General features: G+C 39.7%; 1 protein-coding gene across 7 annotated transcripts in view; it reads right to left on the reverse strand.

The window, feature by feature from the left end:
• The window catches only part of LOC136851921 (RNA-binding protein NOB1-like), a 68,244-nt gene that overhangs the window by 37,459 nt on the left and 15,886 nt on the right, over window positions 1-14,899 (reverse strand). For all 7 annotated transcript variants that reach the window (XR_010857001.1, XM_067126281.1, XM_067126280.1 and 4 more), the window contains 2 exons: window positions 9,386-9,684; window positions 1,152-1,271 (listed from right to left, as the gene is read on the reverse strand). Coding sequence is in view for 6 of the 7 variants with exons in the window: in XM_067126281.1 (XP_066982382.1) it covers window positions 1,152-1,271; window positions 9,386-9,684 (419 nt within the window). In the remaining variant the exon portion in view is untranslated. The remainder of the gene's footprint in view (window positions 1-1,151; window positions 1,272-9,385; window positions 9,685-14,899) is intronic.

Genomic DNA, 14,899 nt, shown 5'->3' on the forward strand with positions numbered 1-14,899 from the left:
CCGCTTCCCTTACTGCAATACTTTCTCTATTGGCACCCTTGAGTCTACAGCAAGTTGCTCTACTATTACTACTAATAATAATAATGATATTGAGGGTAATGATAATATAAACTTTAAACACGTAAAACCAATTGTGGAGGTTGTAGGGTTGGTTTTTGCATGGTTTTCAGTTCTACCTAATTAACAACGTAAATGAAGGTACAATCCAACGACACTTTCTACTTACCATTTCCATGGTACAAAGATACAGTTACTTATCATTACTATTATTTCTGTTCTGTTGGCTATGAGCCATGCTGCCACTTTCGTACTGTGCTCACCTCCACCCAGGCGTGTGGACAACAGACTTTTTGTTTCTTCTAAGATTTTGTCTGCCAATGAACAAATTATCCCAGACGTCTGGTCATGGAGACAGGGTTTAACTGGGCAGTAAGTAACTTGCACTGCACAATGCTATTTATGTTTAATGGTTAGTCTGGCTGTTCATTTATATTTAATTGTTACTTGTCCATAGCATCCACTATACATACATATAGCTATTTGACCATGAATACATAGTTTAGGGGATAGCCTATTGTGATAAGGTCTCTGAGTGAGACATTTTGCTTCAAGAGGTGTTGTATTGTTTGGGTGTTCTGTATAAAATATGTTTGTTACATACACTGTTCACTGCAGTAATGTATACCTCTTTTGAATTCTATACTTTCTCCTTACTTCATATGTTTCCATAGGCTGGCAAGAGTTAGGGTAGGATTTTGGATTATTTACAAAAACCATATTCGCACTTAGGACATATCTGCACCACACATGGACCTCTCAATGTAACTGACAGACAAATTACTTTATAAACTTGTTTAGGATTGTGAATGTGTATCACTAACTTGAATACAAAATTTCAGATAAGGATATTTGTTTTGCAAGACTGATAAAGCTGAAAAGTTGTTAAAGTAAATTGTAATATACTGCTCTGAATATACTGTACATAGTGAAAACTGAATAGGAGCACTAGGGTAAATGTGAAATAACTGGTTTATCTCTTGTGCAGACACAACACCTCAAATTAGTGAGAAAGTTCTTTGTAACATACCAAGAAGAGTTCAATATTATTATTTTTGTGTTTGCCAACAACCATATTTTTGGACATACTGTACCTTAGTCATATCTGAGCAAAGCTTGAAACATGCATGGCATCTCAATGTGAAGGTCTTAATTTCTCGGATGATTTTACCCTCAACGCCCATCACAGATAAACCAATGTGCTTCAGTACATTCTGTGGCAAAAGACAAACTTTTATTAATTCTTTTAAAGTTACCTGTTACACAGATAAGCTGTAATAAAAAATATTTTATAATATGAGTTAATAATCTGTTTCCTGGCACAGGAAAATACCATTACAAATATCTAAAGTTTCTTGTAAAAATTAAAAAATATATATGTAAACTGATTACCAGTAATTTTTCCATCTTATAAATCTAATAACATCTGTACTTGCCTAGTTGGCCCTTGTTTCCTAAGATCTTTAAAATACAAGTCCACTCATTTGTGCAATTTTGTTAAAATTTAAGAAAAAATATAAATTACTAAATTCCCAAATTATCAGTAGCCATATTCACAACATCCATGTACAGAATTACCTTTATGAAACCAATAAAGTCCTTGTATATAAATATTACCACACATACAGAACAAAAGAAAAGAAAAATAAAAATTTCAAGAATCTTAAAACTGATTGCATGATACCACCTAAATTTCCTTTTAACAGATCCTGCACAAAGCACTACAAGATGAAGTTTTCATAATTTAATCCTGTCCAAGAAATGGGCAAGAAAACAAAAACAGCATATTTTTTAAAGTAATTTGTATTTTTCCTGATATACAAACCTGAAAGTCTTTACAAAAGGAAACATTTAGCTTGCAGACACAAGCTAGAATGGCCATTTAACTGTCAGACTAACTACCAACGGTAGGGAGGAAGCCCCACCCACTCGTCAGTCTGTACTCCACTTTGCCTTTCAGCCCAGGTATCAGAATGAGGGGTGGCTAAGGTGGGCCGTAAATGTAAAGATCTGCAGGTTTGTATGTTAGGAAAAATACAAATTACTTTAAAAATCTGCTATTTGTTCCTACACAAATACAAACCTTTGATCTTTACATAGAAGACTTACTCATTGGAGGGTGGAGTCTGAGCAAATCTCTGAACCAACTGGTTGGCTCTACCCATCAGGAAGACCTACCTGGACTGGAAGAGATGAGGAAGGAATTCCACACCTCTAGCTTCTTGGACATATGGGATGTTGCAGCTGCTAGACTTCTGGGCTTTGAGTTGCGTCATTGCTTTGAAAAAAGTCTTGGAAGAACCAGAGTGTTGGAGAGAATAAAACTTGCTAATAAGACCAACGGGTTTATTTTATTGTCTACCCCTCTCTCCCCTAGTCTAGAAAGTGGGGGGGTGCACGCATCCAAAACATCTACATAAGATGAAAGACAGGATGCCCTCATCATCTAGTTGCCCGCAAACTCGTCCGTCCAGCACGTGACAGCTCGCTACCTGCCTTTTTATCTTAACAAAGAGGCAGGTACAATGGGTCCCCACTAGATTGCGGTTCAGCATTCATGCCTTCAAGTAATCGTGGGTTTTCTGCGGAATCTAACTCTAAATATATCACAGAAAATTCACTAATTTGAGGCTTTTTTTCGAAGAACCATATTCACTAATTAACGTACAGTATTTTCATTTTATTTTCATGACTAAATACATTTTTTTATGGTAAAAAAATTATTTCCTAATTTTCAAATATTAATATTAATGTAAACACAGAAAAATATCAACAAAATGTTAAAGTAAAACGCCTAAAATCCCTAAACAGCTTACCGATGTAAACATACCTCTTTCTCTCTCTCAGTATATATATACATCCTTCAATGAAAAGGTGACATCCTGCAGCCACGTTCAATTTGTTTGTGCTCTCATGTCCATAGAGGGGAGGAAGGCAGGCTTTGATTCTGTAATTACTTGGTAAGTATAGATGAAACTTAATTTTACTATGAAAATATCATTTTCACATAACTTACAGGCCAGGATGGGAGCAAGAACGTTCCCGGTCCCAAGCCCCCAATACCTGTCCAGCTCCTGTCTCCCGGGAAAAATTCTGAGGAGGAGGAGGAGGGAACAAGTGAGAGATTGTGAGCACCCTTGCCCCAAACCTGTCCAGCTCCTGTTTTCCAGGAAAAATTCTAAGGAGGAGGAGGGAGAGATCTTGAGCACCCTCACCCCAACTGCCAAAGACCGAAGTCCCAGCAGGTAAGTGAGGCTGTGGGTGGTCGTCAATCCGCAATGATGATGTCCGCCCAGGTCAGGGAGTGGTCCTAGCTTGAGGGCTTCCCACAGCATGCTTCAGTCTACTGGATTAGCAGTACTGCTAGCAAGAGACTAGGGCTGGTACCAAAATCCAGAGTAGGAGGCCTACCAGGGCCAGTGCCAGTACACAGGGGGTCTGAAGAACCCCAGGTAGCGGTTGTACCCGTGTGTTCGACAACATTAGCAGGGATGCTGTGGTACTGCCAGCGAAAGACCAGGCCTGGTATCAGTGGTCCAGGTAGGCAGGCTACTGGGGCTGGTACCCATACACCAGGGTTCCAGAGAACCCCGGGTAGCAATTGCACCCATACACTAGGCAACAGCAGTGGTACTCAGGGTAGCGAGAGGCCGTCAGCCCCTCTCTGCAAAAAGAGGGCTGGGTGCTAGAAGCTCTATGAGACTTCCTGTGGGAAAACAAGGCAACCTTCCTCTTCCTCCACTTGCTAGCTTTGGAAGAAGAAGGAGAAGCAACACCATTCTACAACGAAGACGAAAAACAAACACAACAATGACGACTTCCTACTCCTTTTCTTGATTTTGCCAAGCATGCCTTCGACAACAATGTGTAGAGGATAACATCACTTGGAGATGATGTATATGGCAGTACCTGGGAAGACAATCCTGAGGCTGCATGAGGGGTTACCAAGGTAGTAGGAGCAGTCCTACAGGTTGCAGACAACATAGCCGGTACATCGTCCAGGCAAGGTCAGAGCAAATACCGGCAGTCCCTCATAGCCTACGGGTGATCATTAAGTTTAAAAGACACTCAGCTCTCCCGAGGGTACTAGAGTATCACATAATTCTCTAAAGCCCTTTGCCTCCACAACACCTGACAACAATCACAAAAATATTTCAACAAAAAATATAAAGCAAATAGCAGTCACACAGTCAAGCGCAGACACATCTCTCCATGACAGTGGCTGAAAGCAAACTGAAGTGCAGACTGATGAGTGGGCAGGTTTTCCCCCTTACAGTTGGTAGTTAATGATCTTGTCTGAAAGTTAAACGGCCGTTCCAGCTTGCGTCCACAAGCTAAATTCCTATGTAAAGACTGAAGGCTTGTATTTGTGTAGGAACAAGAATTTTTATGATGAAATCTATTATTTGGATGCACCTACTGTTGAAGTTAGCTTACATCTTCATGCCATTAGGTAGTATCAGCATCAAAAGGACAAATTTTTAATCAATTTGTATTTTTCTTAACTTACAAACCTTCAGTCTTTATGTATGGGGAAAATTTCAAGGCACACGATGGACCCAGTTTAAAAATAGAACAAGGTTGGTGGCATGAGTGCATTAATGGGGAATGGGAGTCTGACCTCTTTTAGTTATCTCTCAAACCATCTTCACGCAAGACAAGTGCTGTCCTTTCTAGCCTAGAAGCCGGTTTTTTATGCACTTCCTGTTCATTCTTCGCCTTGGAGTTCTGGTTTTTGTGTGTGTGTTTCTGTCATATATTTTTGAATATGATTGAAATAATCAACACACAATCACGTGTGGAACAGAAATAAATTTCTGACTCACATCAGGGTCGAACCCAGGTCTTTCAAATGAAAGACCAGACAGCTGCCAACCAGGCCACACAAGTGGATGTGAGTCAGATATTTATTTTTGAATATGTGTGTGTTATTTTGTCCATAAAGAATAATGTTCTGCTGACCTGGGTGGATTGTCTGTAATCACATGTTTCGCACCATGTGGTGTTGGAATGTTTTTACTCTTGTCAGAATTCTTCATGACAAACCCACCAAGATGTAGGGAGGCTGGGTCAGCTTCCACTTTAACAGTAGGTAATTCCACTTTAACAGTAGGTAATTATCCAAATATTAATTTCATCATTAAAATTCTCATTATTTGGGATGAATCTTACCACTGTTAAAGTTTGCTGACTACCACATTGAATGTGATGGTGGGTTAGTGCAGCCAGAGAAACATCTGCTCAGTGTAGCTTTTTAAAAAAGAGAAACCTTCTAAGCATTTTTGCCTATTATGTGATCCTTCCTGGTGAGTGCTGTCACCAGATGGTGGATCCACAGCAGGGTGTAAGGTCCTCGTAGTGAGAATTGTCGGAGGATCCTTATAGAAGAAGAAGGACTCTATCTCACAGAATATTAATGATTCCTGGCCAGAGTTGAAACCCCACACCTGACAATCCAAATCTAAAGACAAGGTACACTCCTATATACCAAAGTACACCTTCACGATCACTAAACTCATCACCAGGATTTCTAAACAAACAACGATAAGAAGGAAAGGAAGGTTACTCTTATACGGTGTTTGGTTCAGAAGAAAATCGTCCATGATGGAATGATGGGACTAAGGGCTTTACAATTCTCATACAAATTTCCAACATCTGGCAAATAATGAGGCAAAACTTAGCTATTTAATTTTTCTGTGGTTAGGCATAATTGTTAAATTTATTAGCCAGTGCATCCCTCAAGGTGGAGATTTAGGAGTAAGTTACAATCCCAGCCTTGCATTCCTCGCTTTCTATTGGTCTTGACTTCATTTTTTAAAAGGAAATAATTAGAAATTTTGTTATTTAGAATCATTAATCAAATGGATTTTTAAAGCAGACCACTAGCCATCTTTTGCTCTTGCCCCTTGGCCCATCTTTCTAGGTAAAGAATTAGGACCTGTTGAAGAGGAAATCCCCTATTCTTCTAAGGGAACTCAATATTACTGATAAAACATCATGCCTCGTCATGTCACTTCAAGTACCTAGGTATCACAGCTAACTTCCCAGATGGTGCTTTTTTTTTAAAACCCTTCTGCTAATTGTTGGAGTGAAGTTATCCTGCATCCCACCATAACATATTACATGAGTCAACCTAGAGCCATACATATTACTGTACTGTACACAGATATATGTTCTTTCCCAATCCTCCTCCATTATTAATGCCAAATGGGAATCCTGAATACAAAAAGGGTAGTAATCACTCACATTACTTTACTGTGGACCAATTTTTCATCTGGGTCATTGAAATTCTGTAACATGGAACTAGGCCATTTGTCATCTGTCAGTTTCTTTTGTATGCCCCTTTGAAGAAAAACAGTGGCTACTAGAAGGGAGGCGGGGGGCCAAAGACATAAAATGCATATATAAGGCCTGTGCTAATTGATGCAGCAGAAATATGGCCACTGACAAGAAAAACAGAGATTTTATAACAGTATGAGAAAAGATATGAAGATGATTCAAGGTCAAAGTATAGTAGGAAGACAGCATCATGCATTTGGTTATTTGTGATGTATCAAATGGCTGGAAAAAAGACTTGTGTCATAAGACCAAGATGGTTTGGCCTTGCAATGAGAAGGGATGAAGAGCTGGTTGGGAAAGCAGTAAATATGGAACTGACAGGACAAAGTCCCATAGGAAGACCTAGAAAATAATGAAGATAGGGAATTAAATAAGACCTACACCTGTTGGGAGTTCGTTCAGAATGAGCATAAGATACAGAAGTGTAAGAACTTATCTTTAGTCTTCCCTACAATAGGGAAAAACTAATATAAAAAAAATTTATGAGGATAGTGGCAATATTAGATAAAAGCACTTACAACTGGTATAATTAGTTTTAAACAAGAATTAAGAATTTCCCCAATTATGACTAAGATATTTTACATACCTATACAGTATAATACTTATTATATAGGCCCTAATCTTGGACTGACAGAAAGCTTTGATAAAGTACTGTATTTAGTTTTTTTTAAGTAGAGTGCAGTTACTAAGTCACAATTCTTATTTCATATTATCAGTAATAATTTGTGTATGTTCATGTTATGATAATATTCTTCCATTGCAGATCTGTTAATTAGCTTATATGCTTTCATCTTCATGAGTTTCCTCCTTTGCAAACTCATTCATCTTGAAGCAAACCTTTTTGCCTTCCTCGCCAACTTCTGGCAGCTTCGATTTCCTTCCTTGGCTTCATTCACTTCATCCTCCCTCCTAAATGGAGATTCAGGCTACTTTATGATCAATAAGTTATGTTAAGAAACAATCTTTATACAACTAACATGAAAATTTTATAAATACTAAGAAACAATCTTTGTACAACTAGCATGAAAATTTAAAAAATAATTTGTATTTTTCCTAGGTATACAAACCAAAGTTATTCATATACGGGAGTCCTGAGGCTGTGCATGCGCATGGATGGCTGTGTACTGAGAAAACAAAAGAATAATGCAGGTGAGCCTCGGGCATCATGCACCCTCTTTACTGGCCTAACCATGCCATTGTGATTCTGGCCATGCTGAGTGTGGACGTATCGTATTTCGTGTGTGACACAGCTGAGCACTGGCAGTCTTTGTGCTTTCATATTTTGCTTTCACTATTAGTGTGGCGTGTACATTACACACAAGTGTGTGAAGTGCCATAAAGTGCTTTTTGTCCTTTTTGTTTCTCCTCTCTCTTCAGGTGGAACTTCTCACATGAGAAGGAACATGAGTAACCATCTCCTCTCTCTTCAGGTGAAACTTCTCACAAAAGAATGAACATGAGTAACCATCTCCTCTCTCTTCAGGTGAAACTTCTCACAAAAGAATGAACAGGAGTAACCATCTCCTCTCTCTTCAGGTGGAACTTCTCACAAAAGAATGAACATGAGTAACCATCTCCTCTCCCTTCAGGTGGAACTTCTCACAAAAGAATGAACATGAGTAACCATCTCCTCTCTCTTCAGGTGAAACTTCTCACAAAAGAATGAACATGAGTAACCATCTCCTCTCCTTCAGGTGGAACTTCTCACAAAAGAATGAACATGAAGGTGGAACTTCTCACAAAAGAATGAACATGAGTAACCATCTCCTCTCTTTCAGGTGGAACTTCTCACAAAAGAATGAACATGAGTAACCATCTCCTCTCTCTTCAGGTGGAACTTCTCACAAAAGAATGAACATGAGTAACCATCTCCTCTCTCTTCAGGTGGAACTTCTCACAAAAGAATGAACATGAGTAACCATCTCCTCTCTCTTCAGGTGAAACTTCTCACAAAAGAATGAACATCAGTAACCATCTCCTCTCTCTTCAGGTGAAACTTCTCACAAAGAGAATGAACATGAGTAACCATCTCCTCTCTCCTTCAGGTGGAAACTTCTCACAAAAGAATGAACATGAGTAACCATCTCCTCTCTCTTCAGGTGAAACTTCTCACAAGAGAATGAACATGAGTAACCATCTCCTCTCTCTTCAGGTGGAACTTCTCACAAGAGAATGAACATGAGTAACCATCTCCTCTCTCTTCAGGTGAAACTTCTCACAAGAGAATGAACATGAGTAACCATCTCCTCTCTCTTCAGGTGGAACTTCTCACAAACGAATGAACAGGAGTAACCATCTCCTCTCTCTTCAGGTGAAACTTCTCACAAAAGAATGAACATGAGTAACCATCTCCTCTCTCTTCAGGTGAAACTTCTCACAAAAGAATGAACATGAGTAACCATCTCCTCTCTCTTCAGGTGGAACTTCTCACAAAAGAATGAACACGAGTAACCATCTCCTCTCTCTTCAGGTGAAACTTCCCACAAAAGAATGAACATGAGTAAAGTATCTGTATGGACTCAGGGGTTGGCTAAGCATGCATGCTGGAATTGTTCTATTTGAATGCTTCATTTTGTGTACCTGCATGCATTCTGCACCATTTAAGGAACAAGTGTACAGGGAGTAATGGGTACTGTCTGTCATGAAGAAATAATAAAAACTGTATGTCATGGAGAATAATTGTTATAATCTTTCATGAAAAGATTCTACTTGTTTGAGCTAAAAATAATATGGTCTGCATCTTGGGCAGCTGAGGAAGCTGAAAGCAAGTGGTGTAGGGTATAGGTGTCATCTATTGAGATCTAATTATTAAGAAAGGACCATTCTTCAGCTGCTGACCACTCTTAGGTAACTCCATCACTCTTGGTAGAGTAGCAGTAGTTAAAATATGAACTTTTATTATCATGCAGACATACTAAATAACAATTTCACTACAAAAAAAAATAGCAACATTATACAGTAAACAAGGAAATAAAACTAATTTCATTACCTGTACAGCGAAATCTGATGTTACACAAGCTACAAGTACATTTTTATCCTGCTCTTCTTCTTTTGCTGGTAAATTTTTTTCTTTAAGTTTATAACGTTTGACATTACAAGGCGTTATCCAGCCCTCATCATCGTCATCGTCTTCATTATGGTCAAAACTGACGTCAACATTGTCGTTTTCATCGTGGTCAAAACATACACCATCCTCATTTCTGTCACTTTCACTCAAACATTCCTCATCAGAGTTACCACTTCTGAATTCTTCACTGTCATTCCCATCCTCAATATCAGCTTCCTCACCTGTAAAGATATTACCTTAGCAAAAGTCACAAAATCTGATAATTTTTACAACATATTTTAACAGTTATACTTGGCATAAAGCATTATATTCCATACAAAAACATTTTGTTCATGGTTAAGCAAAAGGAAAGGAAAATAAAAAATATATTTATATAAATACTACTATGAATATAAAGCTTTAATTTCATATCATTTGATTGGGAGAGAAACATCACTAACATTTAGTGAGATCGTGAAGGATTCACTCATTTCACTAGTCATATTTACATTACAGACCCAATTCAGTGCCATATGGGAGGTGCGAACAAATTAGTCACTCAAAGGGCACACACATCAAAATCAGGGATTATTTGAAATTTTACCTCTACCTATACCTGCAAACATCTTACTTTACTTGTCCCAATCTGGTAAGAGACTGCTACCAGGAGTGTGTCAAGTAGCATTAGTGCAATACTGCAGGTCTGTTGCAGCCACAATGCTCTGTATCTTTTTCCCCTTTCATCCATTTTAAGAACAACACTAATGCCCAAAGCTACTATCAGGTATTAAGAATATTCAGTTAATAAGCTGCTGTCTCATAAGGCTGGTTAGTTAGTTATAAATGTTTTGTTTAACCAGACCTCTGAACTCTTGATCATAAGGCTGGTAATATACAGTACATATATGGAACTGATAATGAATACCCTTAACTCAAACCTTCTCTCTCTACCTTTTTCTTTTTCTTTGCTACATTTACCACATTCATTTAGTAAAATCAGATCAAATAAATGAAAATAAATACAGATATATCTCCATTTGCAAAAGGGTTACATTTGTAATGACCTCATGTATAAAGAAATAATGTAAATACTGTAGATCCCCCCATGAGAATCCCTAATTATGAGAATCAAAGATGATAATTCATCATACAGGATGTTTGTAGGTTCAACGTGCTTTTATTCCCATTTTTGTGGGAAAATTTAACTTTTTTTGTGTATTTCATGATAAAATTCATCATACAGCTTTGATGCCTTTGTAACAGTCTCTTCTCCATTAATTCTAAAATCTGGAAGGTTTTGAGGACAAGTTTTTCCTCTCTGGCTGAATCTCTCGTAGTCCATGAGAATTTAGCCAAAAAAGGCCTAAAATTTTAAAGTTTGTTCACAATGAAACTGCATACGGTATATTATATGATAAAATTTATGATGACTTTAGACATTTTACGATCAAGTTTACAAAAGGACTTTGATGCTTTCGTAAAAATATTTTTCCCGGAATTCTAAACTCCGAAAAGCTGTGAGGTCACAATTCTTTCTTGTTTTCTCTGGCTAACTTTCACACTTCTGTGAGAATCATGTAAACAAGGTCTGTTAGAATCTTAAGTTTACAGTATTCAAAGGATCTAACATTTTATAACAGTAAATTTATGATACAACTTCTATTCCTATGTTAATTGCTTACTTACGTACAGTAAATTTCTTTTTCTATAATTATTGTTTATTTCCATGAATGTACAAGGTTTAGGATGTGTATAACAATTTAGGCTTCTTATTTGGTGGCATCACATATGTTATGGGACAATAACATTCCATTTCCAAGTTCAGTGGTATCCTTGACTCACTTCACATTGTTTTCAAGTAATTACCTGGTTAGAGACCCTTAATATTTACATCATCATGGCACCCTAACACACCCTTAATATTTACGTCACCCAAATGTTGGTGATACTAGCAGCGAAATATGAAGAAGCATCAATCTCAACTTAAGGTAATAAGACTGTAGGGATGAAAACATGTAACTGCAAATACGTATGAGGCAGCATAATGCTTTGTAAATTGTTGTGTATATATATCTGTATTGCTAGTTAACGATTAAAAGCTGAATTTTTTCAAGTCATATTTCAATAAACCATTTGATATCTTCTCTGCTTTCAGCAAGTGTTAAAAAAGGAAAATGTACATCCACAACTGAAAAAAAAAACTACAGTATGTTCATTTAGTGTGCTACCTACGTAACTTGTTATGTTGTACCAAATTTTTAAAAAGAATACTTAAAAGTATAGTGTCCTCTGTAGGTAGATCAGTAAGGATATTTTAGCTAGTCAAAGAAATAACAAATTTTAAAAGTAATTTGTATTTTTCCTAACTATACCAACCTGAGGTCTTTACATGAGGAATTTGCTTCAGATTAGCTGGAAAATGGCTGTTTAACTTTTAAACAAGGTGGTTAGGTAGTTAACTACCATCCACCTGATGGGAGTCCCTCCCACCCAGATGGTAAGCATTCATTTTGCCTTTCAGCCCAGGTATCAGAAAGAGGTGTGCAGTTTATATAAAGACCTCAGATTTGTACAGTTAGGAAAAATACAATTACTGTACTTAAAAAATTTGTCATCTGTTCCTACACAACATACTCGTACAAACCATTGGTCTTAACATGAGGAAGACTTACTTTCTTGGTGGGAGGAATCTGAATAAGTTTCTGAAATGACTGGTAACTTGCCACACCTGGGCTTCCTTCCTGGTCATGTAAAGCAGAGGAAAGTGTCCCTGCCTCTGACATGTTGAACACAAATGTGTTTACCTGTCAGACTTCTGGACCTTTTCAAATGAATGGGTGGGTAAGCAACATTAATTCGAAAAAGGCTACGATGGATATGAGAGTCGGTGACAATAAAGCTACAGTATATACAATCAACGGGTTTGATTTATTGCCAGGCCCCCTCTCCCCTTGATCTAAATAAAACAGATAACAGAAAGGGTGCTCAGCTGCATAACTCACCTGCATCAGTCGTCAGTCCAGCACGTGACAGTCTGTTAACCTCCCCTCTGCCCATATGGAAGGTTAGGGAAAGAGAAAGGGAGGAGGCCAGTCACTCACTCACACACACACACACACACACACACACACACATATATGCCATCTCTTTCACAACCGAACACCATAAGCAAGATGCTACCTGTCCCACTAGGGGAGCTGGGTAAGCTACAAAACTTGTTGAGCAGCCACCACAGGACTCAAGGAAAAAGTGCCCAGGGACTTGTGGGCAATGTCCCGAAGGTAGGTGGTGGTGGTGGTAGTCTGGTGCGGCCACAACCCCGCCTTCAGTACCTGAGGAACCGACAGATTCTTCCTGAATGCAAGGGAGGGAGCAATGCCCCTGACCTCATGAGCTCTTGTTCGGAACATACTGGTGTCTTCCTTGCCAGATGCAGAATATGCCAGTTTGATCGCCTCACGAAGCCAGAAAGAGATGGTGTTCTTGGACACCTCTTTCTCGGTCGAGCCAGTGCTAACAAAGAGTCACTGACACTCAGGCCGGAGATGTTGAGTCCTCTTAAAATAGCACTGCAGCACTCTAACAGGACAGAGAAGCATCTCGTCTGGATCATTATCAACAAGTCCTCTAGGGAGGGGATTGAGAAGGACTCGAACCTTGAGTGCTTAACACTGAAAGAAAGTCAATGAAGTTCACCTACTTTCTTCGCCGATGCCAGGGCAAGCAAGAAAACAGTCTTGAGGGTCAGATCCATGTCTGATGACTCTCGTAAAGGCTTGTATGGTGCATGAGTCAGCTTCCTAAGAATGAGAGTCACATCCTATGCATGGGGCCTGCAAAGAAATCTCCAGCAAGGAGATATCAACACCTTTCAGGTGGAGGACTAGACTTAGGGGGGGGCTGCCGCCCTTAACAGCTGAGAAAGACGAGAAAGTCCGCTACCTGCTGAATAGTAGCTCCGACTGGCGAGAGACCCTGTCTACGACACCAACCACAGAAAACGGCCCATTTCTCCTGTACACCGAAGCAGAGGATAGACGCAGGTATCCTGACATCTCTGTTGCTGTGAGGCAAAAAACTTCTTGCTCGCAAGAGATGTTGGATAGTCTCCAGCCATGAAGTGAAAGGGACTCCACTGACTGGTGGTACCGTTCGACATGTGGTTGTCACAGAAGGTTGTGCAAGGGGGAATCTCTCTCGGTGCCCTGGAGAAGAGAGCTAGCAGGTCCTGATACCATATGACATGTGGCCATTTGGGAATCACTAGAGTCATTCTGATTAACCTTGTCAATCAGACAAAATGGAGGAAATGCGTACACTTTTAGGTTGTACCATAGGTGCTGGAAGGCATCCTCTGCTGCAGCCCATGGGTCTGGCACGACGGAACAAAACATCTATAGCTTTCTGTTGTGCCGTGTGACCAACAGACTGATCGACAGTTGACCCCAAAGGTCGAACAGTCCCTCTGTAATGTCTGGGTGAAGGGACCACTATGTCCCTATCACCTGACCCTGGCAACTGAACTTGTCTGCCACTACATTCCTCTTGCTTGGGATGTATCTGGCCGTCAGCTCTATTGGGTGTGCAACTGGCCACTCGTGCATCTGCACTGTCAACAGGTGTAGCGGAAGAGACACTGGGGCCCCTGCTTGTTGACATATGCCAATACTGTGGTGCTGTCACTCATCAACACCACAGAGGGCCCAATCACTCGATCCTGAAACTCTTGGAGTGCCAGGAAGGCTGCCTTGAGCTCCAGGATACTGATGCGAAGGTTCCTGTTGCTCCGATTCCACACACCTGAAATCAGCAATTCCTCCAGGTGTGCGCCCCATCCCTCAGTTGATGCATCCAAGAAGAGAATCATCTCCGGAGGGTGTGTGTAGAGACACTCCTATTACGAGGTTCCTGTTGTCTAGCCACCAGGCTAAGTCCTGTCTCACTTCCTCCGAGAGAGGGATGGGAAGGAACGGGGAGTCCCTTGCTGGAGACTACAACTCCTTCATTCTCCACTGAAGGGAACGAAGGTGAAGCCGCCCATGAGGAACCAGCTTCTCAAAGGACGACAGGTGACCGAGCACAACTTGAGACCATAAGTCGGACTCCCTGATGGTTGCGAGCACAGAACGTGTCGTTTCCATTGTGAACCAAGTCTGGTGAACAAATCAGTTCAAGGTAGAGAGGTCCGTGACTGTCCTCCAAACCCCTGTCGCTTTCTCTACTACAAAGAATCGGCTGTAAAAGCATGGGATTATTTGGTAATAAGGAAATTAATATTGGGAAATGATCACTTGTATGCAAGTCGTCAACTGTATTCCAATCCAATCTGTCAATTATGTTTGTTGTAGATAGAGTTAAGTTGACTGAGGAAAATGTTCCACGTGTTTTAGATAAATATGAGCTGATTTCGTTATCATTTATATAGTACATGTTACATGAATCTACGAATTCTTCTAT

This window comes from Macrobrachium rosenbergii, chromosome 24 (assembly GCF_040412425.1).
Source record: "Macrobrachium rosenbergii isolate ZJJX-2024 chromosome 24, ASM4041242v1, whole genome shotgun sequence".
NCBI classification, from domain to species: Eukaryota; Metazoa; Arthropoda; class Malacostraca; order Decapoda; family Palaemonidae; genus Macrobrachium; species Macrobrachium rosenbergii.